This window comes from Anabrus simplex, chromosome X (genome assembly GCF_040414725.1).
Source record: "Anabrus simplex isolate iqAnaSimp1 chromosome X, ASM4041472v1, whole genome shotgun sequence".
Classification (NCBI taxonomy): Eukaryota; Metazoa; Arthropoda; class Insecta; order Orthoptera; family Tettigoniidae; genus Anabrus; species Anabrus simplex.
In genome coordinates, this window is record NC_090279.1 from 218,408,436 (window position 1) to 218,434,178 (window position 25,743).

Consider the following 25,743-nt stretch of genomic DNA (forward strand, 5'->3'; position numbering starts at 1 on the left):
TGGATTTGTATCTCTTGAATGGCATAGTTTCCCCAAATATTGGGGTCTCTATTACCCTGCGTTTGGACCAATTATCCTGTAATGAAGGCTTCCTATTCTGAGATGTCAAAATACAAAGGGCAAGATGTCCCTTCACTTCATCAGCAGTAACAGGAAACTAGTGCTTCTCTTCATAGTCCAGCATCCTTGGCAGCAGATTCCAAAAATAAATTAGCATAAGAATTGGTTTCCCTGGTTACAACTGATTCAGTCAGGAATACATTCACTTCTTCTAATTCACTAGGAGCTTCTCCTAACTGTCTCTGAATTACAGCATGAATTTTGCCAATAACAGTCCAAATATTATTCTGTGGAGAATTACTTACGCACTCCCAATGCCACTTATTTTCGTCCGAACTACAACCAGAAACAGCTGGTGATACATTGCCAGCAAGCCTGACATTCAATAGCATTCTTGCTGGTAAAGAGTATTTTGTTCATTGTGACTGACAAAGTCATCAATGTCACACAAACTACTGCCATTTCCAACCCAATCTTCCTCACTTATGTCGAGTTCTCTGTCACTTTCTTGTAAAAATTTGAGTATCTCTTCTTCCTTTTTTGCTTTGAAGCTGCCATCTTGATACACATGCGTCAAAGCCACGAATGCTTAGATACGAGATATTCAACTCGCTCGCATTATTTTCACAGCAAGTATTTCATGGAAATCGTATATGTTAAACGTTCTGTTATCTATGGAGAAGATCTCATACTAATATGAAATTGATAAACAAAAGACAGCAGTCAAGACAGCATTCATAAACACACGGGGTACCAGGACGGATCTCTCCGTCTTAGTACGAGAAGACACGGCATAGCTTGGACGGAGAGATCCGTCTTTGTATGGGAATGGGTTAAACATTTAGGCACCAGGCTTCATGAGGACTGGGACTTTAAGAAATTAAATGTAGAAATGAAATATATTTTAACACACTGAAGCCAATGCCTGACCAGGGCCCTGTTTCATAAAACATCTTTCACTAATATTATTAGTAAGAAACCAATAATATTAACTAATAATATTAGTATTATGTTTCATAGTTATTAGTTAATAATATTAGTAATTAGTTTATGAGTCAAATTATCTGTACTAATATATAAAGAGGTAAAGTGTGTTAGTATGTGATGGCTAATCTCAGGAACTACTGGACAAATTCTAAAATTATTTTACTACTGTAAATATTCATTATCCCGGAGGGACATGGGCTGCATTTTATTTTCAAAACAATTAGAGGCGGGGGGAACATGGGGAGATATAAAAATACCAGGCTAAAATAGGCGAAATATCGAATTTGTCGTACAAGGACGAAACAAAGCTCAATTTAAGCCCCTTGATGCAAAGAACAAAAATTGTTAAGCCCTATGGGCCCGAAAACTGTGTTTTAAGGCCCTAAAACTAACCATTATGGAGATATTGCCACTACATAACCACTGCTCTAGGAATCGAATAAAGAAATGAACTGCCGTAACCATGGTAACGTCAGCTCCAGTATTCTTATAGCAGCGAGATAATCTACAATGTATCACAAAAACCTAACATGTTACAGACATGAAAATTGGTATTTGGAATCTCCCTTAAAAATAAATTAACACACTTTTTTTTTTTTTGGAAAATCCACTTAAGGGGGTGAAATAATTTTAAAAAAGTGGTGAATTTTTAAAACGAGTATCTTCTTCTTCTACCACTTTTTCAAAACAATTAGAGGCGGGGGGGAACATGGGGAGATATAAAAATACCAGGCTAAAATAGGCGAAATATCGAATTTGTCGTACAAGGACGAAACAAAGCTCAATTTAAGCCCCTTGATGCAAAGAACAAAAATTGTTAAGCCCTATGGGCCCGAAAACTGTGTTTTAAGGCCCTAAAACTAACCATTATGGAGATATTTTTTGAACTGTGTTTCACATGTGAATTTGACCCTGTTTTACGGCTGGATGCCCTTCCTGACGCCAACCGCTCTCTCTCGCGCGTGTGTGTGTGTATGTGTGTAGGGATGTAATTACTATTGCATGTTCCTGTTGTTGTTGGTAATGTGGTGTTTTGAGTGAATATGAAGAGGAGAGTGTTGGGACAAACACAAATAACCTGTCCCCAAGCCAGATGAATTAATCACATGCGATTAAAATCCCCAACCCAGCCCAGAATCAAACCTGGAACCCTGTGAACCGAAAGCCTCAACTCTGACCACTCAGCCAAGGAGTGGGGCAGTTTTTAAAATGAGTATATCTACAGTATATCTCAAACTTAACATGTTACAGGCGTGAAAATTAGTATTTTAAAAATAAACAAACACGTACTTTTTGTTTTCGGAAAATCGACTTAAGCTGGAGATTGAAAATTAGGGAAGGAGTTGAAACAGAATTTGGTTAACTAATAATTATTTTTATGAGGTCTAATATTATTAGCTAGTTTTATGAAACAGGGCCCAGAGCTCGGGCCATATAAAACAGCTGCGCGTCCTGTGCCCAAGGATAGGTCAGAGACACGATTCCTGCGTTGTAACTTCACGTGTACAACCAGAGCTCGGATTTGGGTTACCATGCATATGTTCATTGATCCTGCTGATTTGAGTCATCTTCTCTCGTAGTTAAGAGAATTTTTTGTTGTTGTTGTTGTTGAAAGTTGCTTTACGTCGCACCGACACAGATAGGTCTTATGGCGATGATGGAACAGGAAGGGGCTAGGAGTGGGAAGGAAGCGGCCGTGGCCTTAATTAAGGTACAGCCCCAGCATTCGCCTGGTGTGAAAATGGGAAACCACGGAAAACCATCTTCAGGGCTACCAACAGTGGGGTTAGAACCTACTATCTCCCGAATGCTGGACACTGGCCGCACTTAAGCAACTGCAGCTATCGAGCTCGGTAGAGAATTATTTTTTTTAAAAATACACGAACACGGTATAGAGGCCGGATTTCCTTGCGCCATCTTGATAGACATTGAAGCAACTATTTTCCATATGTTCTGTTGTTATAATTCCGTTTATTCTTACTGCACAGATTTTTTCTTATCATAATTTGACATTCTTCGATCTTCATTCCTTCAGAATATAGTAATGGTGTTTGAATAAGTTGAGAAAAATCAAGTGCAACATGAAATGAAATAGTCTTAAAAAGCCTGGGTTTCTGGAACTGGGAGGCGCAAGAGATGCATTGATCAAATAAGAAAGATCACTAACTTACCATGGAGAAGAATGGCATCAACTTATGAGAAAAACAACCAAGTTATGACACTCGGTCAGACACTAGCCAGAGAGAGATGTGTGATTTTACATAGACGTGAATGCTAAAAATTTGACTAGCCTGTGTTACAGTACGGCACGCAGACCTAATTTAATGTTAAAAACTTCATAACTGGTCCGTATTGAAAAAAGATTTACAATTAAGAGATGAAAGTATATGATTTTCCACCTGTTCAATACAAATTCAAATGTGATATACACTGAAATGTCACATTTTATTCATAAATATTAGGGACCGGTTTCGGCATGTCTATACCATCATCAGCCTAAAGTTAGATACACAAGGACACAAGTAAATTACACATGTCATTACACAAATAAACTTTCTAACATATTGGCAATTCATAATAACGTTGATATATATACAAAATTTTGAATGTATAAAAACTCTCAAATATACCTCTTATAAAATTTACGATAAAGGTAAAATGATATATTTACAATTCTGTGATATCTATTACCTAGTGATGTTTTGTGTTACAATTGTGTGTTAAATAACAAAAGATGTCTTTTAAAACACTTCTGTCTGAACAGCTTATACACCTAATAAAATTTGGGGTATTGACATTCCTATAGTATTAAAATTTAAGACGTTCTATCACGTAAAAATACTCATGTAAATAAAATTAGTAACAGTATCCAGTATTGTTACATTGTAAAAGAGAATAGCTGTTCATTATTTAATGTTTGTTAAAAATAGTTCCTCATTGGAATATAGGCGGTAAGCCAAGTTAAATTGAGCGGCTTTAAGAATCAACTAAGCTACCGCTATTTCAAGCAAGATGTATAATGGTTCTTGATTTTAATATTTGAGCTGAAGATGACTCCATGATAAGTTGAAACTGGTCCTCTAGTGTAACAACACTAGTTCAGTAAATAACAAGTGCTGACTTTTTTTTTTTTTTTTTTAACGTAAAGAACGTTAAAGTGCTGACTTGGTGGAACATTTTAAAGGTAGTTTTGAAGTAAGTTAACATCAACATGGAAAAGAAAATTATTTACCAAGGGCAAAGACAGACGGTATCTTAAAAAAAAAAAAAAAAGGTAAGACTTTTTTCTTTTCCTTTCTATAGGTATGTCATTAGTGATAGGATCTTGAGTTAGTTAATATTTATTTCACTTCAGGTGATATTATCAGTTCGTAATGGAAAGAATACTTTCAGTATCCATACTTCAAAGCCACGTGTCCACGTTGCCTAATGTACTCTTTTGACTGTTCAGAAGAAAACTTATACCATAATTTTATGCCAAATGACGATAACTGCTAATGAATTTTTTAATATTAATTCTAGAAGAATTTTGTAGTAGGTCACTTTTTCAATATTCACACACTGTGTATGAAATTCATTGTTTGTAACTGCAAATGAGTTGAACCAACTTTGTGGGTTGTATACTAGTGGACCTGAACTTCTCCGCAGCATTCCTTCTTTTTCTTTTTGTTTCAGCCATCTATGGTCTTCGATTACGCAACTTCCATTGCTTTCTCAAGTTCTTTCTCCTCCCTCTTTTGCCAGTATTCCTTCATCCGTTCGCTTGCTTGTGCTCGTTCTCCTGCCGAGAATACTCTATTGTTCCTCATTTTCTCATCAGCTAGGTCCTTCACCTCTCCAACTCTCTGCCTGAAGATTTTTCTGTTTGTTATATCTTCTGCCGTGATCCTCCATTTTTCTGAATCTCGGTGAACTTCTTTTACCCATGGGACTTGTGTCTTCCTGTTCTCCTGTTGGCGAGTCTCTCTGATCCCATCCTTTTAATATGTCCGCAGAACGCCAATCTCCTCTTTTTCATTGTGGTGGTGATGTTTTCAGATGGTTGGTATCGTTCTTGGTTTGGTCTCATACGAAATGTAAACTTGACTGATGATTTTCTGGATCCAGATATATGCCTGTCACAGTGATATTGTCTTGCCTGCCCTTTTCAATAGTTTTATGAACATTTAATAACAGTACATAATAATTGATTCATTTGTAATTTAGTTTATAACACTTCTTTCCATACAATATTCTCTGTGCTTCAATCATTCGGCCGTATCTTTTTTTTGTTGCTACTTGCTTTACGTCACACCGACACAGATACGTCTTATGGCGACGTTGGGACAGGGAAGGCCTAGGAATGGGAAGGAAGCGGCCGTGGCCTTAATTAAGGTACGAACCAAGCATATGCCTGGTGTAAAAATGGGAAACTACGGAAAACCATCTTCAGGGATGCCAACAGTGGGATTTGAACCCACTATCTCCCAGATGCGAGCTCACAGCTGCGCGCTCCGTGCGGCCGTATCTGGATCTTAACATTTTCAAACGATCTTGCCCAAGATAGTGCAACGTACAATTGGCCATACTGGTTCGGATAAGTAGACATCCACTTTTTCAAGTGTTTGTCCCTGTGTTTTATTAATTAGTCACATAGAAGGCTGGTCAACTTGATACCTTCTCGTCTGTACATACGTAGAGTGTTTTCTTCTAGCAGCATCTTTAGGAATGTTGAGTATATTCAGAAGCCGGAGAAGGTCAGAGAACAAAGAGTATCTAGGGGATAATAGTATTCTTCCATCATCAGAGCAACTGTATACTCTGGCTTCACAGGTAGTAATCATTAGTTAAAGTGTTAGTCGCATTGCAACCAGCTAAGTACAGAATATATTGCGGGTTAGGGTAAGCCTTCTCCACCAATTATTGGAATGATCATTTAATTATTTGACCTTGAAAATAAATATATTTCCATTTACTTTTCAAGAAATGCAAGATTTTTCCTGTACTATCGAAACGATTTGGAAGATTTTGGTATAAACCACACCTTTTAACTCCCTCTGGTTGAAGAGCTTGAGTTTTGTGAAATATACACGTTAGCGTTTTATATATATAGATTTGATTTATTTTTTAAAATGGAAATAAACTGTTTGTATATCTTTCCATGAATCATTTATGCACCCAAATTTATGGCCTGTATCTTTTGTCAAAAAGAATGGTGTTTATGCAAGAAAATATGGTATATAAATTTTATACTACATATTTTAGGTTCCATTGTAAACGATTTGGAAATATTGAATCCATAAAATTTTAATATATTCATAAACTATGTGTGTTTGTATAGCGCGAAATTCTGTTGGTGTTGTCAGTATAAATTAGAACTATGTACAGTGAAAACTGCTCCAAGCCCCTTAACTAATAATTATAACAATACCACTGACTTTATGGCACCCATAGCTGATTCTGGCATTGCTTCCACTTACTTGTACCAGGCTCCTCTTTCCTATCCAACCTCCCTCGGTCACCTCTTGTTCTCTTCAAACCCTAGGGAGTGTCTTATTTTCATGCCTTCGTGGCCCTTTTCTTTTATTTTTCCGATAGCTTCATTTTTCAAACTATCGGACCTCCTCCATTTTTCCATGCCAGCACATTCTGCAAGCTTCCGTTCTTTCATTTTTTTTTTTTTTTTTTTTTGTTAGGGCCTTTACGTTGCACCGACACAGATAGGTCTTATGGCGACAATGGGATAGGAAAGGCCGAGGAGTTGGAAGAAAGCGGCCGTGGCCTTAATTAAGGTACAGCCCCAGCATTTGCCTGGTGTGAAAATGGGAAACCACGGAAAACCATTTTCAGGGCTGCCGATAGTGGGATTCGAACCTACTATCTCCCGGATGCAAGCTCACAGCCGCACGCCTCTACACGCACGGCCAACTCGCCCGGTCTTTCGAAATTGACCAGGCCGTTAACTTCTAAGCCCCCAAGTATAAGATATCATTTAAAATCCCTGTCCACAATTTTTACAGGCATGGTTATAGGTACATGTTATTTGTGGTACAATGCAGTAACAAATTCTGTCACTATACTCCGCACTCCTTTACTTCTAAATTGACATTTCGGCCGATTTTGGCTTTGTCTGGTGGTTATGTGCTGAAACATAGATATCCAACAATCCCAAGCTGCCATTTATATCAACTTATATCGGCAGAGTGCAATCTCGAAACCTAATTGCCAACTCTAATATTTACATTCACCACGTGGTTAATGTAACTCGCTCAGTGTGTATGGTATTCAGTACAGTTTGTGATCTTTTGCATTTTTCTTCAGTAATTAGTGTTTTCATATTAGTCTTTATCTCTCTAGTATAGTACAGTATAGCGTAGTTTACAGTTTAGAATAGCCTAAGTTAGTACAATACAGGTTTAATAGTTCAGTGTATAAAAATAGCTGTAGTTTTATTTACGTCCGTGTATTGGTTAGTGTATTCAGTTTGTGCGTGTTTAGCAAGTCTCAGTATAGTTGGGGAAAGACAAGTGGCAAGAAAGTGACTCTGATATCACTAGAGTGTTCCCTTTGTAGGCCATAACTTCCTTCCTGTGCCAGCCTTTAGCAGTGAGTGATGTGGTATTGTGATAGTACATATATCACACCCTCGCACTGTATTTAGAAGTGAGAGATATTATTGTCAGTATTCGATTTATTATTATTATTATTATTATTATTATTATTATTATTATTATTATTATTATTATTGTTGTTGTTGTTGTTTCATTTGTGTATTTATTCTTAATATTTTAACCTGGAAGGTCTCCATATGTAGTATGAGTAATTTGTTTTGTGCAACGGCTGAGAAAACATTGCTATTTTAACTTGGAAACTTTGAAAGAGTCATTTGGAACTAAGCAGAGTCCGTTGATTTTGTAGTCAGAAATCTCCGATGAGTCATGTGAAACACTCCTGAGTCTGTTGATGCTGTTATTGTCATGGGATCCGGGAGGGGATCAGGGCGAGGTCTTGACAAAGAACCTACTCATGATTGGCTGGCCAGGATAAATCTCGACGTATCATGTGAGAGCTGAGGTCTATATATGCATCTGATCAAACGGCGAGACAGGCACTACAGGGGAATGAACTTCTAAACACACCAGACTGGACTGGACTTGAAACGTTTGTGGAGCATAGTATTATTATGTTTGTGGAACGTGGCTGACCTACAAACTGTGGCATGCTTAGGCACTGGGTATTGTATCACTTGTGGTGGCTTGGTATTATGTGCTGGTAAAAACTTTCCATCATTTATGTTCAGAAATGACAAGAGTGTGTTGCTCAAGTGAATGTACCTTTAAAACAAGTGTTAGAGTCATTGAACACAGTATTATGAGGTACAGTACGTGTGTAATATAATAAGTGCCAATTATGAGCACCTACAAGTCGTGTTGATACACAGAGATAGTGAAAGGTACTTATCTTCATATATGTGCATTGTTCAACAAAAAACTGCAAATGGTGGCTTGGTCCTCGCTTTTGTTTTCCCACTTATTTCATTGTTGTTGATGTAAATATGGAGTCTTCCAGCAATATTTTGTGTGTGTATTATATATATATTTTGGTGTGTTGATGAGGTGGTCATGCACAGATTTTATTGAGAATATAGTTATTTTAGAATCAGTGGAGTTATTGATGAACCTAGGTGCAGTTCCTACCTATCTAGTCATTTTAAGAAGGTTAGGTAAGGCCTGAAGCAGATGTACCAGTACGCAGCTTTTATGTACACACCCTGGAAGAGAAAGAATTATTATCATGCTCTATCAAAATTCGAGGGATCCATTCTAGTGAACTTTGATGCCCACACTACAGACATTTAGATTAATTACAGTAGAAGTCCGTTATAGCGAGTACTGCTTATAACGAGAACCCCGTTATGCCGACAATATTTTGATGTCCCTTCAAAATTCCTATGTTAAACTGTATATTATCCTTCGGTTACAGCGAGAGCCCTATCACTGACGCATCCGTTATTACAAGCGATTAAGCGCGCGCGATTTTTTCCGTTATCGATATTTATGTACACCAGCCATTATGATGCATGCAATCGATTATCTTCGCATCGTTTCCTCGCTATGTCCACTAGCGAGTTCTCTCGTCGACATTCGAAGGCGATGTCAGAGTCTATTAGTAATACCCGTCGACTACTCTTCCGTAAAGAAAATTTGAAATGGAAGAGAACATATTTTCTTAACAAATGCGTAAATAACATGTCCAATAACAGTTCTTAACTCATTAAAAATAAAGGCTGACTAAACGATTGCTTAATTTTAATGCTAAATACTGCAATTAAGTAAAAATGAGATACACCTCGAGATATGGCAGAGTGCATAATTGATTTCACAGGTTAGTTTATATTTTCTCGCGTCTGGTTAAATTACGGAAAGTTTATTATCATGTAAATTTATAGCGAGGAAGTTTATAATTTCTCTAGTGGCGCTTGAAGTATGTTTTCATCATATGTATAGTACGGTTAAGTTAGGATAAGTGACACTGTTTGAATAAGGAAACCGAAACTTTTGCCACAAAATGCGATCGATCATCTATGGTACGGTATGGTTTTCTCATTATGTGCATTTGCGAGCTCTCTCGTCGACATTCGAATGCGATGTTGTAGTCGATCAGTAATACTCAACCAAGACCAACTACAATATCTTGGTCTTGACTCAACGACTGATATTCTCTAAAGAAAATTCGAATGAAATAGAATAACTAGTTTTCGTAATAAATGCGTAAATAACGTGGCCAATAGCAGTTGTTAACTCGTTAAAAATAACGGCTGAAGTAAACTATTTCTTAAGTTTAATGTTATATACTGAAATTAAGTAAGAATGTGGTAGGCCTACACCTGAAGATATGGCAGAGTACATAACTGATTTCAGAGGATAGTTCATATTTTCTCGCGTCTAGTTACATTTCGGAAAGGCTATTCACATGCAAATATTTAGCGAGGATAGCTCATTGCTCTACATGCATATCAAATATGTTTTCATGACACAGTTAGGTTAGGTGACGCCATTTGAAGAAGAAAACTCTGGAGTGATACCGCATTTCTCCGAATCCAAGATGACGTTTTCTTCCTCAGAATCCCATGCGAAAAATTAAGGGTCGTCTTGCATTCGCGGCCTAACAGTAATGAATACCACTGGCAACCCTCGCGGTATGCACGTTACTTCTTTTCATCCCCGCACGCACATACAAAATCCGTTGACAATAAGCGACCGCTTCTTTATTATACATCGCTAGCCGTGACAACCGGTTGTACAGTGTCTGTGTTTAACGTCTCTGGATCTTGGGAAATAGTGAAGAGAGAATGACATTCTATTAGCCTCTACAAAAACGTTTCTGAAATCTGCAGAATGGCCAAAACATGCGAGCCTTCCAATTCGTAGAAAGGCCACGGCTACACAGTGGCAGAGTTACAATGCGTCTACTGTACCTGACTCTAGTAAAATTAAGTTTTGTAGACAGCAAGAATATTTTCGTGATGGATAATCGTAAAGATACGTGGAACAGGTATTGCCGGCAAATTGTGAACAGGTTCTCATCGATATTATGCCAATTTTAAGTTAGCGGTAATGGTTATTAAACACTCGGAAATAAAGAATAATTGTGCAGCCGCAAGAAAATATGGCGTAGGCGTAACTAAGTCAATATTTGGGGTCAGTGCGAAGACAAAGATACAAAAAAAGGCATTCAGTGGTCCGCAACAAGGACGCTTTAAAGAAGTCGAAAATGAAATTGTGAGGTATGTGCACGAAAAACACAAGGGCGGAAAGGCCATGGCGCAATAAACTCGTTCGTTGACCTTCAACGTACGCGATTAGGCCTAGCTATCCGCTGAAGTTGGCCAAACCCGGCAAGCGAGACGTGCGTGTAGCGGTAGCCGGTTATATCTGACACTGAGTAAAAATACCGTAAAAGTTTTTATAGACGGCAAGAATATTTTCCTGACGGATCGCCGTATTGTAGAGAAGCATGGAATAGGTACTGCCGGCAAATTTTCAACGGGTTCTCTTCGGTATTATGATGCCAATTTTAAGTTAATGATCATTAAACCCGCGGAAATAAAGAATAATTGTGCAGCCGCAAAAAATACGGCGTAAGGAAAGCCAATGTTCGGCGTCTAAAAATTGTGCAAAAATGCGTACTGTACAACAAAGGTTACAACGCACTTTTTTAGCATGATTAAAACTTTTGAAGGAAAGAGTGGGGTTCGTCGTGGATTCGGAGAAATACGAAACTGTATTTTTTTTTTTCAGAATGAAAATAAACACACTTTCAAGTAGTATCGGATTTTGAAAAATAACAAACAAGTCGTAGTGTGGATATCATCCGCGGAAATGCAAGTTTTGAACAAAGTGATTGCCGTTTCATACCGATTTTAATGTGTATGGGAGGTTTTCCGAATTTTATAAAAAAAAATTGGATATAACGACAATCCGTTATAGCGAGTAAATTTTCCGCTGTTGTGAATTCTCGCTATAATGGACTTCTACTGTATTTTTATAAAGTTAATTTATTTCAATTATTTTATTTTTTGAGTAATTTTATTTATTCAGATATTTTTATTAATGGTATTCAGAAAAACAGTTTCAGTATTTCCTCGTTCTCTTTTGTTCTTAATAATGTATCCTCTTTTTAGTGTCGGATATCGTTAGTATGTGTAGTTTTTGTGAATTTGTTTTCAATCCTGTTTCATTACCTATTCTGAGTACGGTATTACATTTTACGAGGGCTGTTCACCGCGGTCGTATTGCATCAGCTGTTCTCACGGCAGCAGCCCGCTGGCAACAGAGGTAAGGGGATGCTCATTTCTTTTGCGAAACGTCAATTTATAAGTAAAGCCGTATAGATTGTACTTGAGAGCAGTTTCTGTTATATTTTTCACGAACTGAGCAGAGTAGTAAAATAGTTCCATCTATGATTGTAGTAGTAAGGATGGCATTCATTTTTAACTTGCATCACTTTCATAATCTGTATTTAACATTCACAGAGCAACCAATATGTTCAATTTACTAGTGATAAAAAATACTACAATACTTGCACAGTGTTCAGAATATCTGAATGCAGAAGTGGGACATAAAATGAAGAATGCACCTTTCAGACAGTGTATCACAAGTTAACATACATTGGGTAGGTATGGAGAAGCATCTTTTTGAAACATGAAATAAATTTCATTTTGGATACGTAATGACAATTATGTTATGTAAGTTAAAAAACTAGTATGTAAATTGGTTCCACATAGTCAATACCTGTAAGTTTATTAATTTGATGTTTTTATAACTTTGAACTGTATAAGTTTATTAATTTGATGTTTTTACAACTTTGAACTGTAAATAAATTTATAAGTATTGACTAGGAGGAGCCAGTATACCACTTTTTCAACTTATCTGGGGACCACTATGAAATATGGGCTTAGTCCCAAGAGTGTCAAGAGATGATTGTTGCCCCATTGAAACAAATTGTTAACCCCTTCCCAGCATCAACCGCTCATAAGCGTCAGAAGTTTATAGATACTTCTGACATCTATTGGCCTTATTTTCCAACAAAGTACTACATTTTATTTGCATGGAATATCATATTCCGTGCAGAATTCATGTGGCCATGCAAACATGATTTCCGTGTGATCAGCAGTCGAAGCAATATGGCTTCCGCGCTAAAACCCCCGAGTGTAAACAAACAAAGTAATTTAGCAGTGATGTTGAGCGAATGCTTTTGTTTGCGATGAAAGTGAAGTCAAAAGCGACAATTATTCTTCCGAATCAAATGATTAATTTCCACTGTGACAGACGCGAATGTGAAGAAATTGAAGACGTTCAGACTGACTGAGTTACGTTTGCAGGACGGCACAAAAGATTCGATTTTACCGGCAATAGTGGGATTCATGATATCTTTGGGGATAATCCTGAACCACTGACAATATTTGAACATTTTCTTAGTAATGAAAAATTATCTGAAGTTAAAAAAATATATATACGCAACCTGTGGAAAATTAATGCTCAGTTAAGGGGTTAATTGATCATTCACCCAAGTTTCAACGAAATCAATCTAGTGAGTCATTGTTTGTTTCACGATCAATAGGGTATGGAGGGTGGTGGTAGATACTCACTTTGAGGTCGCGAGGCGTCTTGAAGGCACGCGCACACAGAGGACAGGCGTGAGGGCGAGCGTCGTTATGCCTCTTCATGTGCATGCGTAGGTTGTTGCGAGTACTGGACACCTTGTCGCAATGCGGACACGAGTACAGCTCCCCTTGGTGACACTTCTTGTGGATGCGCAGAATCTTTTCGTTCTTCAGCCTGCCGACAGACACAATACATACACTTGAGATGTTTCTCCAAGGTCTATTTATGAGCATACACTTAGGACTGAAAATAAGAGAACACTCCCTGCTAATGACTACGCCATCAATACTACACGAGCTGCAACTGAGCGACACAATGCAAGGGTACAAATAGCTTGTTCACAGTCAAGGTTAGTGACCAGAAATCAGTGCAGCTGGTCTGCTCGAGGTAACAGACATAAACCACACCTGGTTCTCAGATAAGTACAAAGATTTACCTAAGTGACAATAAGAAACTTACTTTGTCACAGTTGTTCATAACATCACCAATTCACAGCCATGACAATTTTATACACTGTAAACACATTGTACATATACTGTATATTGTGACAGTTTAGATAGGCCTGATAGTGTGCTTTGATGAGACTGAGTGGTATATCTTTGTGTCAGTGGACTTTGCATACGTGCCGCTTTCATTTGATGAGTTACTACTTTTATATTTATTTATTTCTGGTCATCTGATTTACGCCATGAGACTAGAGACCTGTGTTGGCAGCTAATGCATAAGCCCGTTTTTGAAAAGAAAGAAAGAAAAAAAAAAAAAAAAAAAGAGAGAAGTGTGCCAGCGAAATTACGAGAGGGTTGAAAGACATATCACCGACTATATCGAATTTAGCAGGTGACTGGTGTTATAATTAAATATGGCAATTGGAAGATGATGCCCATTCTCCTAATAATAGTATATACTGCATTTTATTATCATTGATCTTGATATTACATGTGAAGTGAATTTTGTGTGATAATAAAATTGTGTCTTGAATTTGGTAATACTTCCAGTATGTGCGAAAGAGATGCGCAGAAGTTCGACGAGGTCACCTACTTGCCAGCTGTTAGTATACAGTCGGTAACTGGGTCATTCGCCAGTTGGCAGTCGACATTCATTCTCCGTTCTCCCGGTTGACTTTGGAAAGCAATATTGTAGTCTTGTTTATGAATAACCTTGTGTTCTTAGAGACCTGTCACTTTAGCTATTTTTACTGATAACGAGCACAATAGTTAACAGACGTCAAGTTGATTGAGACTGCTTAAGTACGTATTCACTGATAATATTGAGAAGAATCTGTGAGTTGGCAACATCATTAATAATCGTACAAGTTTCGGCTTTGAATCAAGAGGAGTCTAACTACCAATTCGACAAGGAGACACCCAGTACCACATGTGATATTAGTTTCACCATGAGAGCTTAAGCCCTGAGACCACTGCCAACGACGATGAGATGAGAGAATGCCAGCCGTAATTGTAGCATTGAGGACAGGTAATCATTGTCCAGTTTAAAGAAGACACCGAAAACTAAGTCGACCCAAATATTGCAGTAAATATCTGTTCAGTAGTGGGTTAGTTAATGTATTTGTAATGGTCTTGTACAATGGTGTACATGTGTAGTTTTCATATTTTCCTATGCAGTAGTTTTAGTATGCAGTCTTCATATATTTCTGTCGAGTAAATTTGGCTGATTTATTGATTGGTATAACACACCGTCATGATGATTATGATTATTCATGTGTGTTTCTATTTGATTTTCTTAAATTAATCATTTATGGCAGATAATTTGATGGCAATTTGTTTGATTTTCACTTTATTAGCTGAATATAGGCACAACTTGTGGAGAAATGTGTCAGAATCTTCATAAGATTAACTTAGATTTTCTCGTGTTTGGAGTCATCATATTAAACCCAATTGTGATTTAGTTTCATGCATGTTCTGAATATAAATTGAGAGGGATTATGTTAAAACTCGAGTAATAGAAATGATTCCATTCTTTTGAAACAAACCAGCTAACGTATAAACGATATAGGAGATACTCTTAAATTGTGACACAGAAACCGGAAGATAGGTTGAGTCTTTGAGAATCCAAATGTATTGAGGATTGTGTACGCTTAGGGGACGTTATGTGATATCATATTTGGAATTCGTGACATCCCGGGACAGATCAGGAATGTATTAAGATGTTTAAATGGGACATGATATTGTATTTCATGACTGGTATGTCTTCGAGATAAAAATGTGGATGTATTGGAATAATTTTCAAGAGTAGAATCATGTTATGATAATTTGAAGATTGTTGTGTATGGAAATTTTAGATGAGTATTGGGATTTAGGATCTTCATACGATATTAGATAGTTCTAGACCGCGCGTGTACAATTTTGACTATGCCTTCAGTATACTTGTGTCCAGTAATATTATATACTCAGAATTCTCCGATCGTGTCGTTACTTTGATAATTTTTCACGTTTATTCACGTCAACTGTGGATCATTCTTCGAGAGTATTCCCAAACATTCAAAGGTTTTCATCCCGGGTCAATCACTTGTGTTTGAATGGCGCAAATATTCATCTAGTAAAGCTACGGATATGTGATTGTGTTTAAGCATAACGGGCATTTCATGTGTTCTATAATTTTGTATATATTGTAATATATTGTAGATGTTGTGTTGGGATTAGAGTTGTAATTTTGGTGTGTGAATTATAGTAATATCATCATATATTTCCACTGTTTCACACATGTTATATTGCGGACTGGGCAACGTCATTTTTTCCATATTTTAGCGTCTAGATTTGCACTGTGGTGTTGTTAGAGCTTAGATTCTGTTTCATTTAGGTAGACCATTTAAAGTGACATTTCACTCCTTGAATTTATTTCTTTAACTTAATTAAACCAGAGATAAATAGAATAATGAACAGATACTTATTCCATTGCGTCGATTCAGTTTTAAAAGAACACTATCGTATCAAATTATGTATGTAAACAGTTACAGTAAATTCATAATTTGAATAGAATGAATGGGATCTAGTACGATTTTCTTACCAATTTAATTTTCTTCTTTTTCTGATATTTCAGATTTGATTGTGAGAACCCAGATCTTTTCCATTTAATAAAATATAAAAAATTGTTTGCTTAAATATCAATCGAAAAGAATATGTAATTATCAATTTGTTAGGGCAAAATAGAGTTTAAATGTACTATCCCATTTGATCTATTTTTCTGTTGCTCAAGAGCCACAATTAATTTTCTATTAACTATCATTTTCATCATCATAGCCAGAAAGGATAACAAAATAAAACTTTTCTCATGTTTTTTTCTTTGTCATATGCCAGATCCTTAGTCATGTCATTCAGGCTTGCTAAATCCTTACTGAGCACCCCACTGCCACTGATGTCTAACGGGTGCAATATGCATACTTAAAAGAGATTTGTCCAAGCGAGTGGCTGTGCAGTTTACGTCACGCAGCTATCAGCTTGCATTCAGGAGATAGTCGGTTCGATCCCAATGCCGGAAGCCCTGGAGATGGTTTTCCATGGGTTCCCATTTTCACAGGAGGCAAATAATAATAACAACAACCATCGTGTGGCCTCACCTACCATGAGCAGACATTTTAATCTGACGCCATCCGGCTGCTTGATCACCCATTTTGACGTTCCGTTTTACTCTACGCCTACTAGATGGCATGGAAAACCGAATCTCTCTTGGCCGTCTATGGCTGAGTTTTAATGAATTTTGTCAGGTAAACACCAAATGTGTCACCAGAGCTCTTTTACATGCCGACATCGTAAGACGTGGACTGTTGAATGGACTTTTATTTGCCCTTCAAAACTCCCAATACCTCTACCGGATAAACGCCACAGTCACTTCCTTCCCACTCATGGTCACATCGTTGCCATAAGACCTCTGTGTGACATATGTAAAGCAAACTGTTAAAAAAAAAAGTGAACAAAACGATTTCTAAGAGGGTCTTTTATTTTTACAAGTATGTTAAAGTGTTCTACATGGTATATTTTGAGTTTCAATAGAATGGAAAAACTTAACAGCTATATTAACAAAGTTGACACTGGCTTCTTTCTTAACAAAAACAAAGAAAAGGGAAGAACCATAACATAAAGATAAATAAAGGTGATAAAAGACCAGGAACACAGGACACATACAATACAGGAAAACGGATCCTAATGGGATAATACGAGTACAACTGGAAAGAAACAATGAAGTTTCAAATGAGGCAGAAACAAGCTTTATTGAGGCTGATGAGCACAGATTCACTCACCTGTCCTTGTGTAATCTTTCTTTCTGTTCCCATTCTTGTTGCTATATTTGAGGCAATGTGCTTTACAAACTGCATTAAATTTGAAAGAAGTTTTGACATCACGTCAGAGAAAATATGTTATATTATTGTAGGTGATTTGTGGTGATTATCATCCGACATCAAGAGAGTGCAGTGAAGCACATGTAACGGACCAAGAGATCGGGAAATGACAAACACCACAAAGAGCAGCGTCATTAAGGTAGGATATAGATGTTCATTCCCATAGGGAAACTGAAATATTTATCCCAAATGAGTAAATTTATAATATTGGACATTATAAATTCATTCCTGGTTGCAAGCGTTTTGCCCCAGAGTGCTAAGTTGGGCTCATCAGTTGGTAAATAGCATGCCTGGTGCATACCGTGGAGGTAACCAGGTATAAGTTAGGTGGAAACGGACCTGGTATTATAAAAGCAGGAAGCGCTCACCATATGCCACACTCAGCGCACTGAACACGGTCCTGCACCTCGTGAGTGGTCAGATGGTAGGTGAGTGCACCCTTGATGGGGAACGTCTTGGCACAGACGTGGCACACGAAGGGCCGCTCGTTCTGGTGCACATGACGCTGGTGGCCATCCAGAGTGCTGGCATAACCGAACCTGCAGAAACAATTAACATGATACAGGTCAAGTGTACAATTTCAACAAATATTCACGATTTCAAAACATATCAATGACAGGAAACAAATGAAATCCCATGGTGCTACAGTCCTGAGCCTCAGCCTACTGAGCGACCGCTAGTCGGCCTAAAGGCCTGCAGATTACGAGGCGACCCTCTTGGCTGCCATTCTTGGCTTTGGGGCTCCTATTATACCATCAGTTTGCTCCTAAAATGTTCGCGTGTAGGCGGAGCGGACCTCAACCAACCATCACATGCAACTTGGCCGGGAAGCAAACCCAGGACCGCCTGATTAGAGGCAGGCTCGCTACCCCTGGATCACAGGGCTTGTCTTTATTCCATTTAACACGTTCGCGGCTGATGACGACACATATGCGTCATGACTCCACTTTCACTCAGTGCCGATGATGACACGTGCGTCACACTCCGTGCCAAATATTAAAGCTCGTATTTCCGCCAATATGCATGTAAACAAACATACCTCTTATCTGTGCATTGTTATGGTGTTATTAAACATATGCGCCATCCGGGCATCAGATCAATTGCTAGTTACAATCTCTGTAGCCATTACAAGTCGGCGTACATTTCCGCGATGACAAGACGGAACAGTGAAGTTTCAGAACCTTCTCATCGGAAGAAACCCCGTCTAAGCGGGATAAAAAGGCGATTTGCAATTAATGATGATAGTCTGGAAGCTCTCCTGAATGCCAGTGACAGTGACAGCATTGATAGTGACGACAGTGATGACAGTGTGAAAAGTGACTGTAGCCACCTGAGTGAGAATCTTAATCACGGATGTGTGTGTCTAGCGTCTACTCCCAATTCTCACATTACAGAAGATGAGGAAGACGTAAATAATATCTCATCTCCAAATCTCCCGCCAAATAACATGGGCAAATATTTCAGGGGTCATTTCTTGGAGTTCAGATTCGTCCTCAATGAAACAAATAAACTTTATTGGTCAGCCGGGAATGAAGGTTTCACTGCCAAGTGACGTGAGACCCATTGATTATTTTTGCTTGCTTGCAGAATAACATTGCTGAATAACATTGTAACTGAATGTAACGCATTTGCAGAAGAGTTATTTTTGCGAGGAAATGTCACTGAAATGTAGCACACTGTTTTGACTAGTTACATTGTACAGCTTATGGAGTAGGCCTAATGTAAGTAGGCCTATACATTGTTCACACAGCAATAATAAGATTCTATTGCACAGTATCTTTGTGTGAAATGTTCAAAAACTTATTTTTCTGTTGTAAAGAAGTTCTACAATCGAACAAAACATTATTTTCCTCATTCCACTTCATTACCAGTCATGACGCATATGCTGCGTCAAACGGCACCGAAGGCGAAAAACTCATCGGTAGTGCCGCTGACGGAGCGTGTGCGTCATGGCTCGTATGCACATAAATAATGTTGAAATAATTAAAATAATAATCTAAAATGCATAAGGACACAGAAATGAAGTCTTTAAGCAAAAAAAGTATTACGGTACCACGGCAATGATTGCCGATATACGAGCGGCCGCGAACGTGTTAAATGAGTCATTCCCGAACATTCACAAGTCACCGCTCCTTTGATTCCATAAACTCAACAGAGTTCACTTTCATATCTACACCTGCCCTGCATTCAAGAGAGCAATTCACATGGAATGGTAAAACATTTAAAAATCAAAGTACACTTATTTTTAACCCAAAGTCCTTTACATTCACACCTAATAAAACTTTGTATTACAATTTATCAAATATTATAACATTATTCAGTAGCTTCAGTTTTCAGAAAATCCTTAATGTGACAGACGGGCTTACGTTACCTGCAGTCTTTCTTGGTTTGGAAAGTTGTCTGACCACACTGAAAAATGAAAATCCACAGCCTGTTTCCAGTCTCAACCGGATCAGGAACAGAATGAACGAAGCCCACATCTACCAGAACTGTGCCGGCTGCCAAAGCTTGTCGCACTCCTCTGGGGCAAAGATTAATGACTGACAGATTAAATTAAATGATATTGGAATGTGTTGCTGGAATGAAATATGACAAGGAAAACCAGAGTACCTGGAAAAAAACCTGCCCTGCCTCTCTGTGATTTCACAAAAAAATGAAAATAAATCTGACTCAGATAATTTGATCCTGTTGAAAGGTCAGTGGAGTAATGAAAGATGATTGCTGTTTTAAGGGCCCCACCTGAGGAGGCCGTAGCTGATCAAGTTGACGACCAAAAATAAGATGGAACATTCTGCTAGGGACGCACACAGGAAGAACTGGAAAAGCCGTTCCATTCCACCAGGACAAGGCGTGGAAGAAGAATCGACCACGTAGCCACCAGGAATATACAGGGTGCGATAAAACTGTTCTTAGAGCTATTAAGACATAAAGGTCACAAGGCCTTCGAGGTACAGACAATGTAGCCATTTTTAACTCACCGCTTGCCGCAGATGTCGCAGACGTAGCTGAGCCGTTCCTCGTCCGGCAGGTGCGTGCGCTCATGCTTTGTCATGGCGTGCTTGGCTCCGAAGCCCTTCTTGCAGTGCCTGCACTTGTACGGTCTCTCATCCTCCGGGAGGTGGAGGTTCTGGTGGTTCGAAAGTCCGTACTTCGAGCTGAACCGTTTGCTGCACAGTGGACACTGGAACTGGCCCGCCAAGCCGTGCTGCTTCGTGTGGACAAGCCAAGCAGACTTGTTGGGCAGCACCTTGAGGCATTCCTTACAGCTGAGCAAAACAAATATGTTAAAAAAATAAATAAAAAGATGATTTATCATAAAACTAACAAACCATTCACCCCAACCACTACCAGTACTAGGAAGTTATCACCAACTGAAACTATCTTGAAATTAAGTCATCAAAAGAAACAAACATGTGACAAAGCACACTCAGGGCAATAATAATAATAATAATAATAATAATAATAATAATAATAATAATAATAATAATAATAATAATAATAATGAAATGAAATGGTGTATGGCTTTTAGTGCCGGTAGTGTCCGAGGACAAGTTTGGCTCGCCAGACGCAGGTCTTTCGATTTGACACCTGTAGGCAACCTGCGTGTCATGAGGATGAAATGATGATAAGACAGCACATACACCCAGCCCCCATGCCAGCGAAATTAACCAATTATGGTTAAAATTGCTGACACTGCCAGGAATCGAACCCGGGACCCCTGTGACCAAAGGCCAGCACGCTAACAATTTAGCCATGGAGCCGGACAATAACCATAATAATCATTACTGTATGGCCTCAGCTACCATGTGCATGCATTTTAATTTGTCGCTACTTGCCTCGTTAAATTCAACATTCAGTTTCACTCTAGGCCTACTAGATGGCAGTGTAAACCGAATCTGAGTCTTAATGAATTTTGGCAGGTAACCACCAAGCATGTTACCAGAGATCTTTTACATGCCGTCACCATTCGACGTGGAGTGTCGAATGGAATATTTTCCACCCTTCAAAAATCCAACCTTCTCTGCCATGTTTGAACCACTTATCTTGGGATCCAGAGGCCGACACTCTAAAACAGATCCGCAGACAGCCTTAAAAATAATATCAGACAGGTAAACATTCACTGCCAAACTGAGGTATTTTAGTGTTATCACGAAAAAGACATAACTGAGTATTCTGAACTTCTAGTGTTCTTGTGTTCTTTTTCTCCTTCTGTATTTGTCTTGAGGTTCTCATTTTTTTTTTTTTTTAGCCCACTTTTTTCTTTTTCCGCATCAAGATTGTAGATCTCTCAACATGGCTCTCAGAGTGATGATGTCCATCGAACTCTTCAAAGGCTGGATTGATGAGGATCGTTCTGTTCTCCTCATCCCGAATTGACCTATCACAACGTTTATCCCATTCATTTTTCTATCGTTATCACTTATTTGTTCCTTTTCATTATGTCTTATAGTATCATATCTGCAAGATACAAGTCGATCAATAAAAGACTGGGTTGATTTTTTTAATAATGGCAACAATGCCGTCAAATGTAGCCAGGCAATATAACGTATACCTGAGGTAGCTTAGATACCCACCCTCCCTCAGCATAAATGAACTCACCCTTCACACGCCATGCACATGTGCAGTGACAACAACAAGAACGCAGTTTTAAGCGTGCTCTCGTGGAATACACCTGTAATGATTTCAAAGTCAAGATCAGAGAAGCTGGTTGAATGTTGAATGCGTTGGAGATCACAATGCAAGGCTTGCAAGAGGCTTGCGGTGAAAGTGCATTACCTTACCGTACTGTAGCATGGTGAATCAAGGCCTTCAAAGACATACGACAAAATGTGACAGACTGCGGCCTGGTCATCCTGCAGTAAGTGATGACGATGTGCAGAATGTGAATCCGTTAGTGCTGGCGGATCATAACACCACAATTCATGAATTGGCCAACGATACAGGACTAGCGCCTTCGACTGTGCTGCAAATCCTGAAAAAGTGGCTGGGAATGCAAAAAATCACCTCCAAATGGCTCCACATGATTTGAATGAACATGAAATATGGCTGCGATATGATGCAGCTCATACACACTTGAAACGCTATAAACACGAAGGTGAGGTCTTCTGACGAGACTTGGGCCAGAGCTTATGAACCGCAGCTTTGTTGCCTACGACTGGAACAGTGCTATTATAAAGCATACCATTAACATGGAGTATTACTGTGCATTTTTGCAACATGAACCTGGTAGCAGCTCTATAAGAAGAAAACGAGGATACTTTCTGAATAACCCATCCATCATTCTGCATGACAATGCAAGGCCACATGCAGTAGGAGCTGTGATTGAGTTCTTCACTTTACAAAGGTAAAATTAAGTGTATCCTCCTAATTCAATACATCATATAATTCCATCATTAGATGGAATAATCAAATTCAAACGTTTCGACTCGTTTGAGCCATCTGCAGGGTTGAAGAAATTTACATAATACAAGCTAAAAATGTGCCAAAAAACATAATGAAGGAACAAATGAAAAAATTCACTGAAGATGGCTCAAACGAGTCGAAACATGTTTGAATTTTATTACTCCATCTAATGATGGAATTATATGATGTATTGAATAAGGAGGATACACTTAACTTTACCTTGTAAAGTGAAAACCGTCAATACGGAATGATTCTAATATCTTGTAATTGAGTTGTTCAATCGCTAGGGCTGGGAAGTGCTTTACTCCCCCCCCCCCCCCCCCAACCTTTCTCTAGATCTCGGCCCCTGTGACTACAATCTCATCCCTAAAATGAAAGCACCACTTCGAGGGGTCCACTTCCACACAGTGGATGACATTTTCCAGGCCACCGACCACTCCATCCACAACCTCCAGAGATCAGGCCCTCTCAACAGCATACAATGGCTTCCATATCACTGGGAATGAGTACTACACAACACAATAGTGGCGATTACTTCAAAGGCCTGTAAAACACCTAACTTTGTACGTATCCTATGTATCTAAATAAAAAATAGTTACCACTATTAAAAAATCAACCCATTACACAGACATACCTGTAAGACCTGTAAGACGGTGAATGCTGAGCGAGGTGCTTGATGAGGTCATCCTTACTGAGCAGTACCAAACCACAGCACTTGACTTGAGCGTCCGCCTCGTGTTTACTTCGGCAGTGGTCAGAAAACAACTCATAGTTGGGAAAAGATTTCTCCACACATTTTTCGCACTCAAATGAGTAAACTTGCGAGAGTCTGCTTTCAATATCGTCTTCTTTCACTTCACCCAACGAGGGATCGTCTGCATTCGTTCTTCTGTGATCCTTTGTATTTTCTACAGATGAGTCACTGCAAGATGCTTCGTCCTCACTACTCCTTTCCACAATGTCATCTTCTTCTTCCTCCTCTTCTTCTTCGTCTTCATTCTCAACAATTTCCTGATCTTCCAAGCAAGAGTTTTCAGTTTCCTTATCACTCTGAGGCTTTTCAGCATTCTCTCTAGCGGATAAAGTTTCTGAACACAATGTGCTATCACCAACACTGATTTCTTTCTGTCCACCTGAACTTCCACACACGGTATTCTTATCCTTAAAAACACCTGCCTTTTGCTTACCATGCAGGTTTGAGACTTCCCCATTCGCAGATGTTTCATTGCTCACATACCAATTAGGATCTACCTCCACTTTAATCTCCACAGATCCACCAGAAGATTGAACATTTTGTTTGGAACTATTGTTAGTAGCCATACATGTCGTAGTGGCTGCACTGGCAGGTACTGAACTGGCTATACTTACGGAAGTTACCATTGGAACAAGACAAGACATATTAACAGGTGACGTCACCTGAGAATTCATACAACTAGAAGGTTCACTAAACTGTTCAGTTCGACCTCTATTTCTGTCCAAATCTTCTTGTGTTCCTCTTTGATAATACACTTCGCTATTATGACCCATACTAGAGATATATGACGACGGTGAATATTCCAAACTCTGTACACTGGTGTCATTTTGCCAGCACTCGTTCTGATGTACCGCTGATACACTACTTGTAACATTACACTGAGACCCTAATAAATCCGTCACAGGGGTCTGCCCGAATATGTTTTGAACATCCAGAGGATTAAAAAGTCTATTTGAATCCTCAACAAACACTTTCCGTATACTGTTATCCACTGGTATGAGGTTATTTGAGTACCAGTCAGCATCATGTCTCATGTCACTGAAGGCACTGTAGAAGGAGCTACAGTTACTAGCAAACATTGTGAAAATATTGGGAATGGATATGGAAAGCGTTTGAAAATTTCGTAGCTAACTCCAACTCTTCATTTCTCTCAACACAATAAACCGGTCTGGAAAGAATAAAGACATAATAATTGTACACGAAAGCTTAACAAAATAAAAAAATTTATGTTCGATACTATCAATGAACGGTTTTCTCATTAACTTCAAACACAAAATAATCTTGAGGAAGTAAAATTACTGCACTAACAACAACATAACCTACACGCTTCATGAGCACTAATCCGAAACTTCAGTCTCCTTACGGAAAACAGCCTTAAAAATACATTAGTATAAGAAATTGGGACCAAGAAAGGCGCGAAATTCGCCATACTGACAACATTTTTAAACAAAATGATATAATTTAAAGTTTCCTCCAGCTGTCATCTTGTTTGATACTCGGGTACACAGCCTTCCATTTTCAAAACAACTTGCTTGCCCATTGCCCATGCAAAGACACAAGAGAACAAAGAACCAATGCCTTCTATTGCACGCCTAATATCGCGAAATGTAGAACCATTTTCGTGTTTGACATCGGGAGCTGATAGGCATGTATTTATACATTCTTTTTAGCGTGAATAATAAGGTAAGTCAGTCATTTATTCAGCATTAAGCACAAACATCCAAGAGATATTGTCCACAAGATACGAGACAAAAATACCATTCGAAAAACAACTATTTTTACACACACGAATATCTTGCATTGTCTGAAGAGCTAGAGACCGGGAAGCTGCAGGTTGAAACAGAGCTCCGCATTCGGGAGATGGTGAACTGATGCCACCATAGATTGTCCTGAGAATGTTTTTCCATGGTTTCTCATTATCGTTAATGGGAGAGATAAAGCCCTAATACAAAATAAATCGCCTCCGAGATGCTGTTAATTCTCAGGGAAAGAAATGATATTCAGGGAATGTCGGCCTGCCTCCTTGCACAGCATGTTAC

General features: G+C 38.6%; 1 protein-coding gene across 2 annotated transcripts in view; it reads right to left on the minus strand.

Moving 5' to 3' along the window:
* The window catches only part of LOC136886314 (zinc finger protein 260), a 29,386-nt gene extending 4,167 nt beyond the window's left edge, over nt 1-25,219 (minus strand). Inside the window, exons 1-5 of one of the 2 annotated variants that reach the window (XM_068230462.1) lie at nt 25,028-25,219; nt 23,585-24,872; nt 20,526-20,813; nt 17,916-18,086; nt 13,178-13,367 (exon numbers count right to left, since the gene is read on the minus strand). In XM_068230462.1, the coding sequence (XP_068086563.1) occupies nt 13,178-13,367; nt 17,916-18,086; nt 20,526-20,813; nt 23,585-24,783 (1,848 nt within the window). In that variant the 5' untranslated portion in view covers nt 24,784-24,872; nt 25,028-25,219. Of the gene's footprint in view, nt 1-13,177; nt 13,368-17,915; nt 18,087-20,525; nt 20,814-23,584 lie in introns of both variants that reach the window. The other variant, XM_067159047.2, reaches the window with a different exon arrangement.
* Between the last annotated feature and the right edge of the window lie 524 nt (nt 25,220-25,743).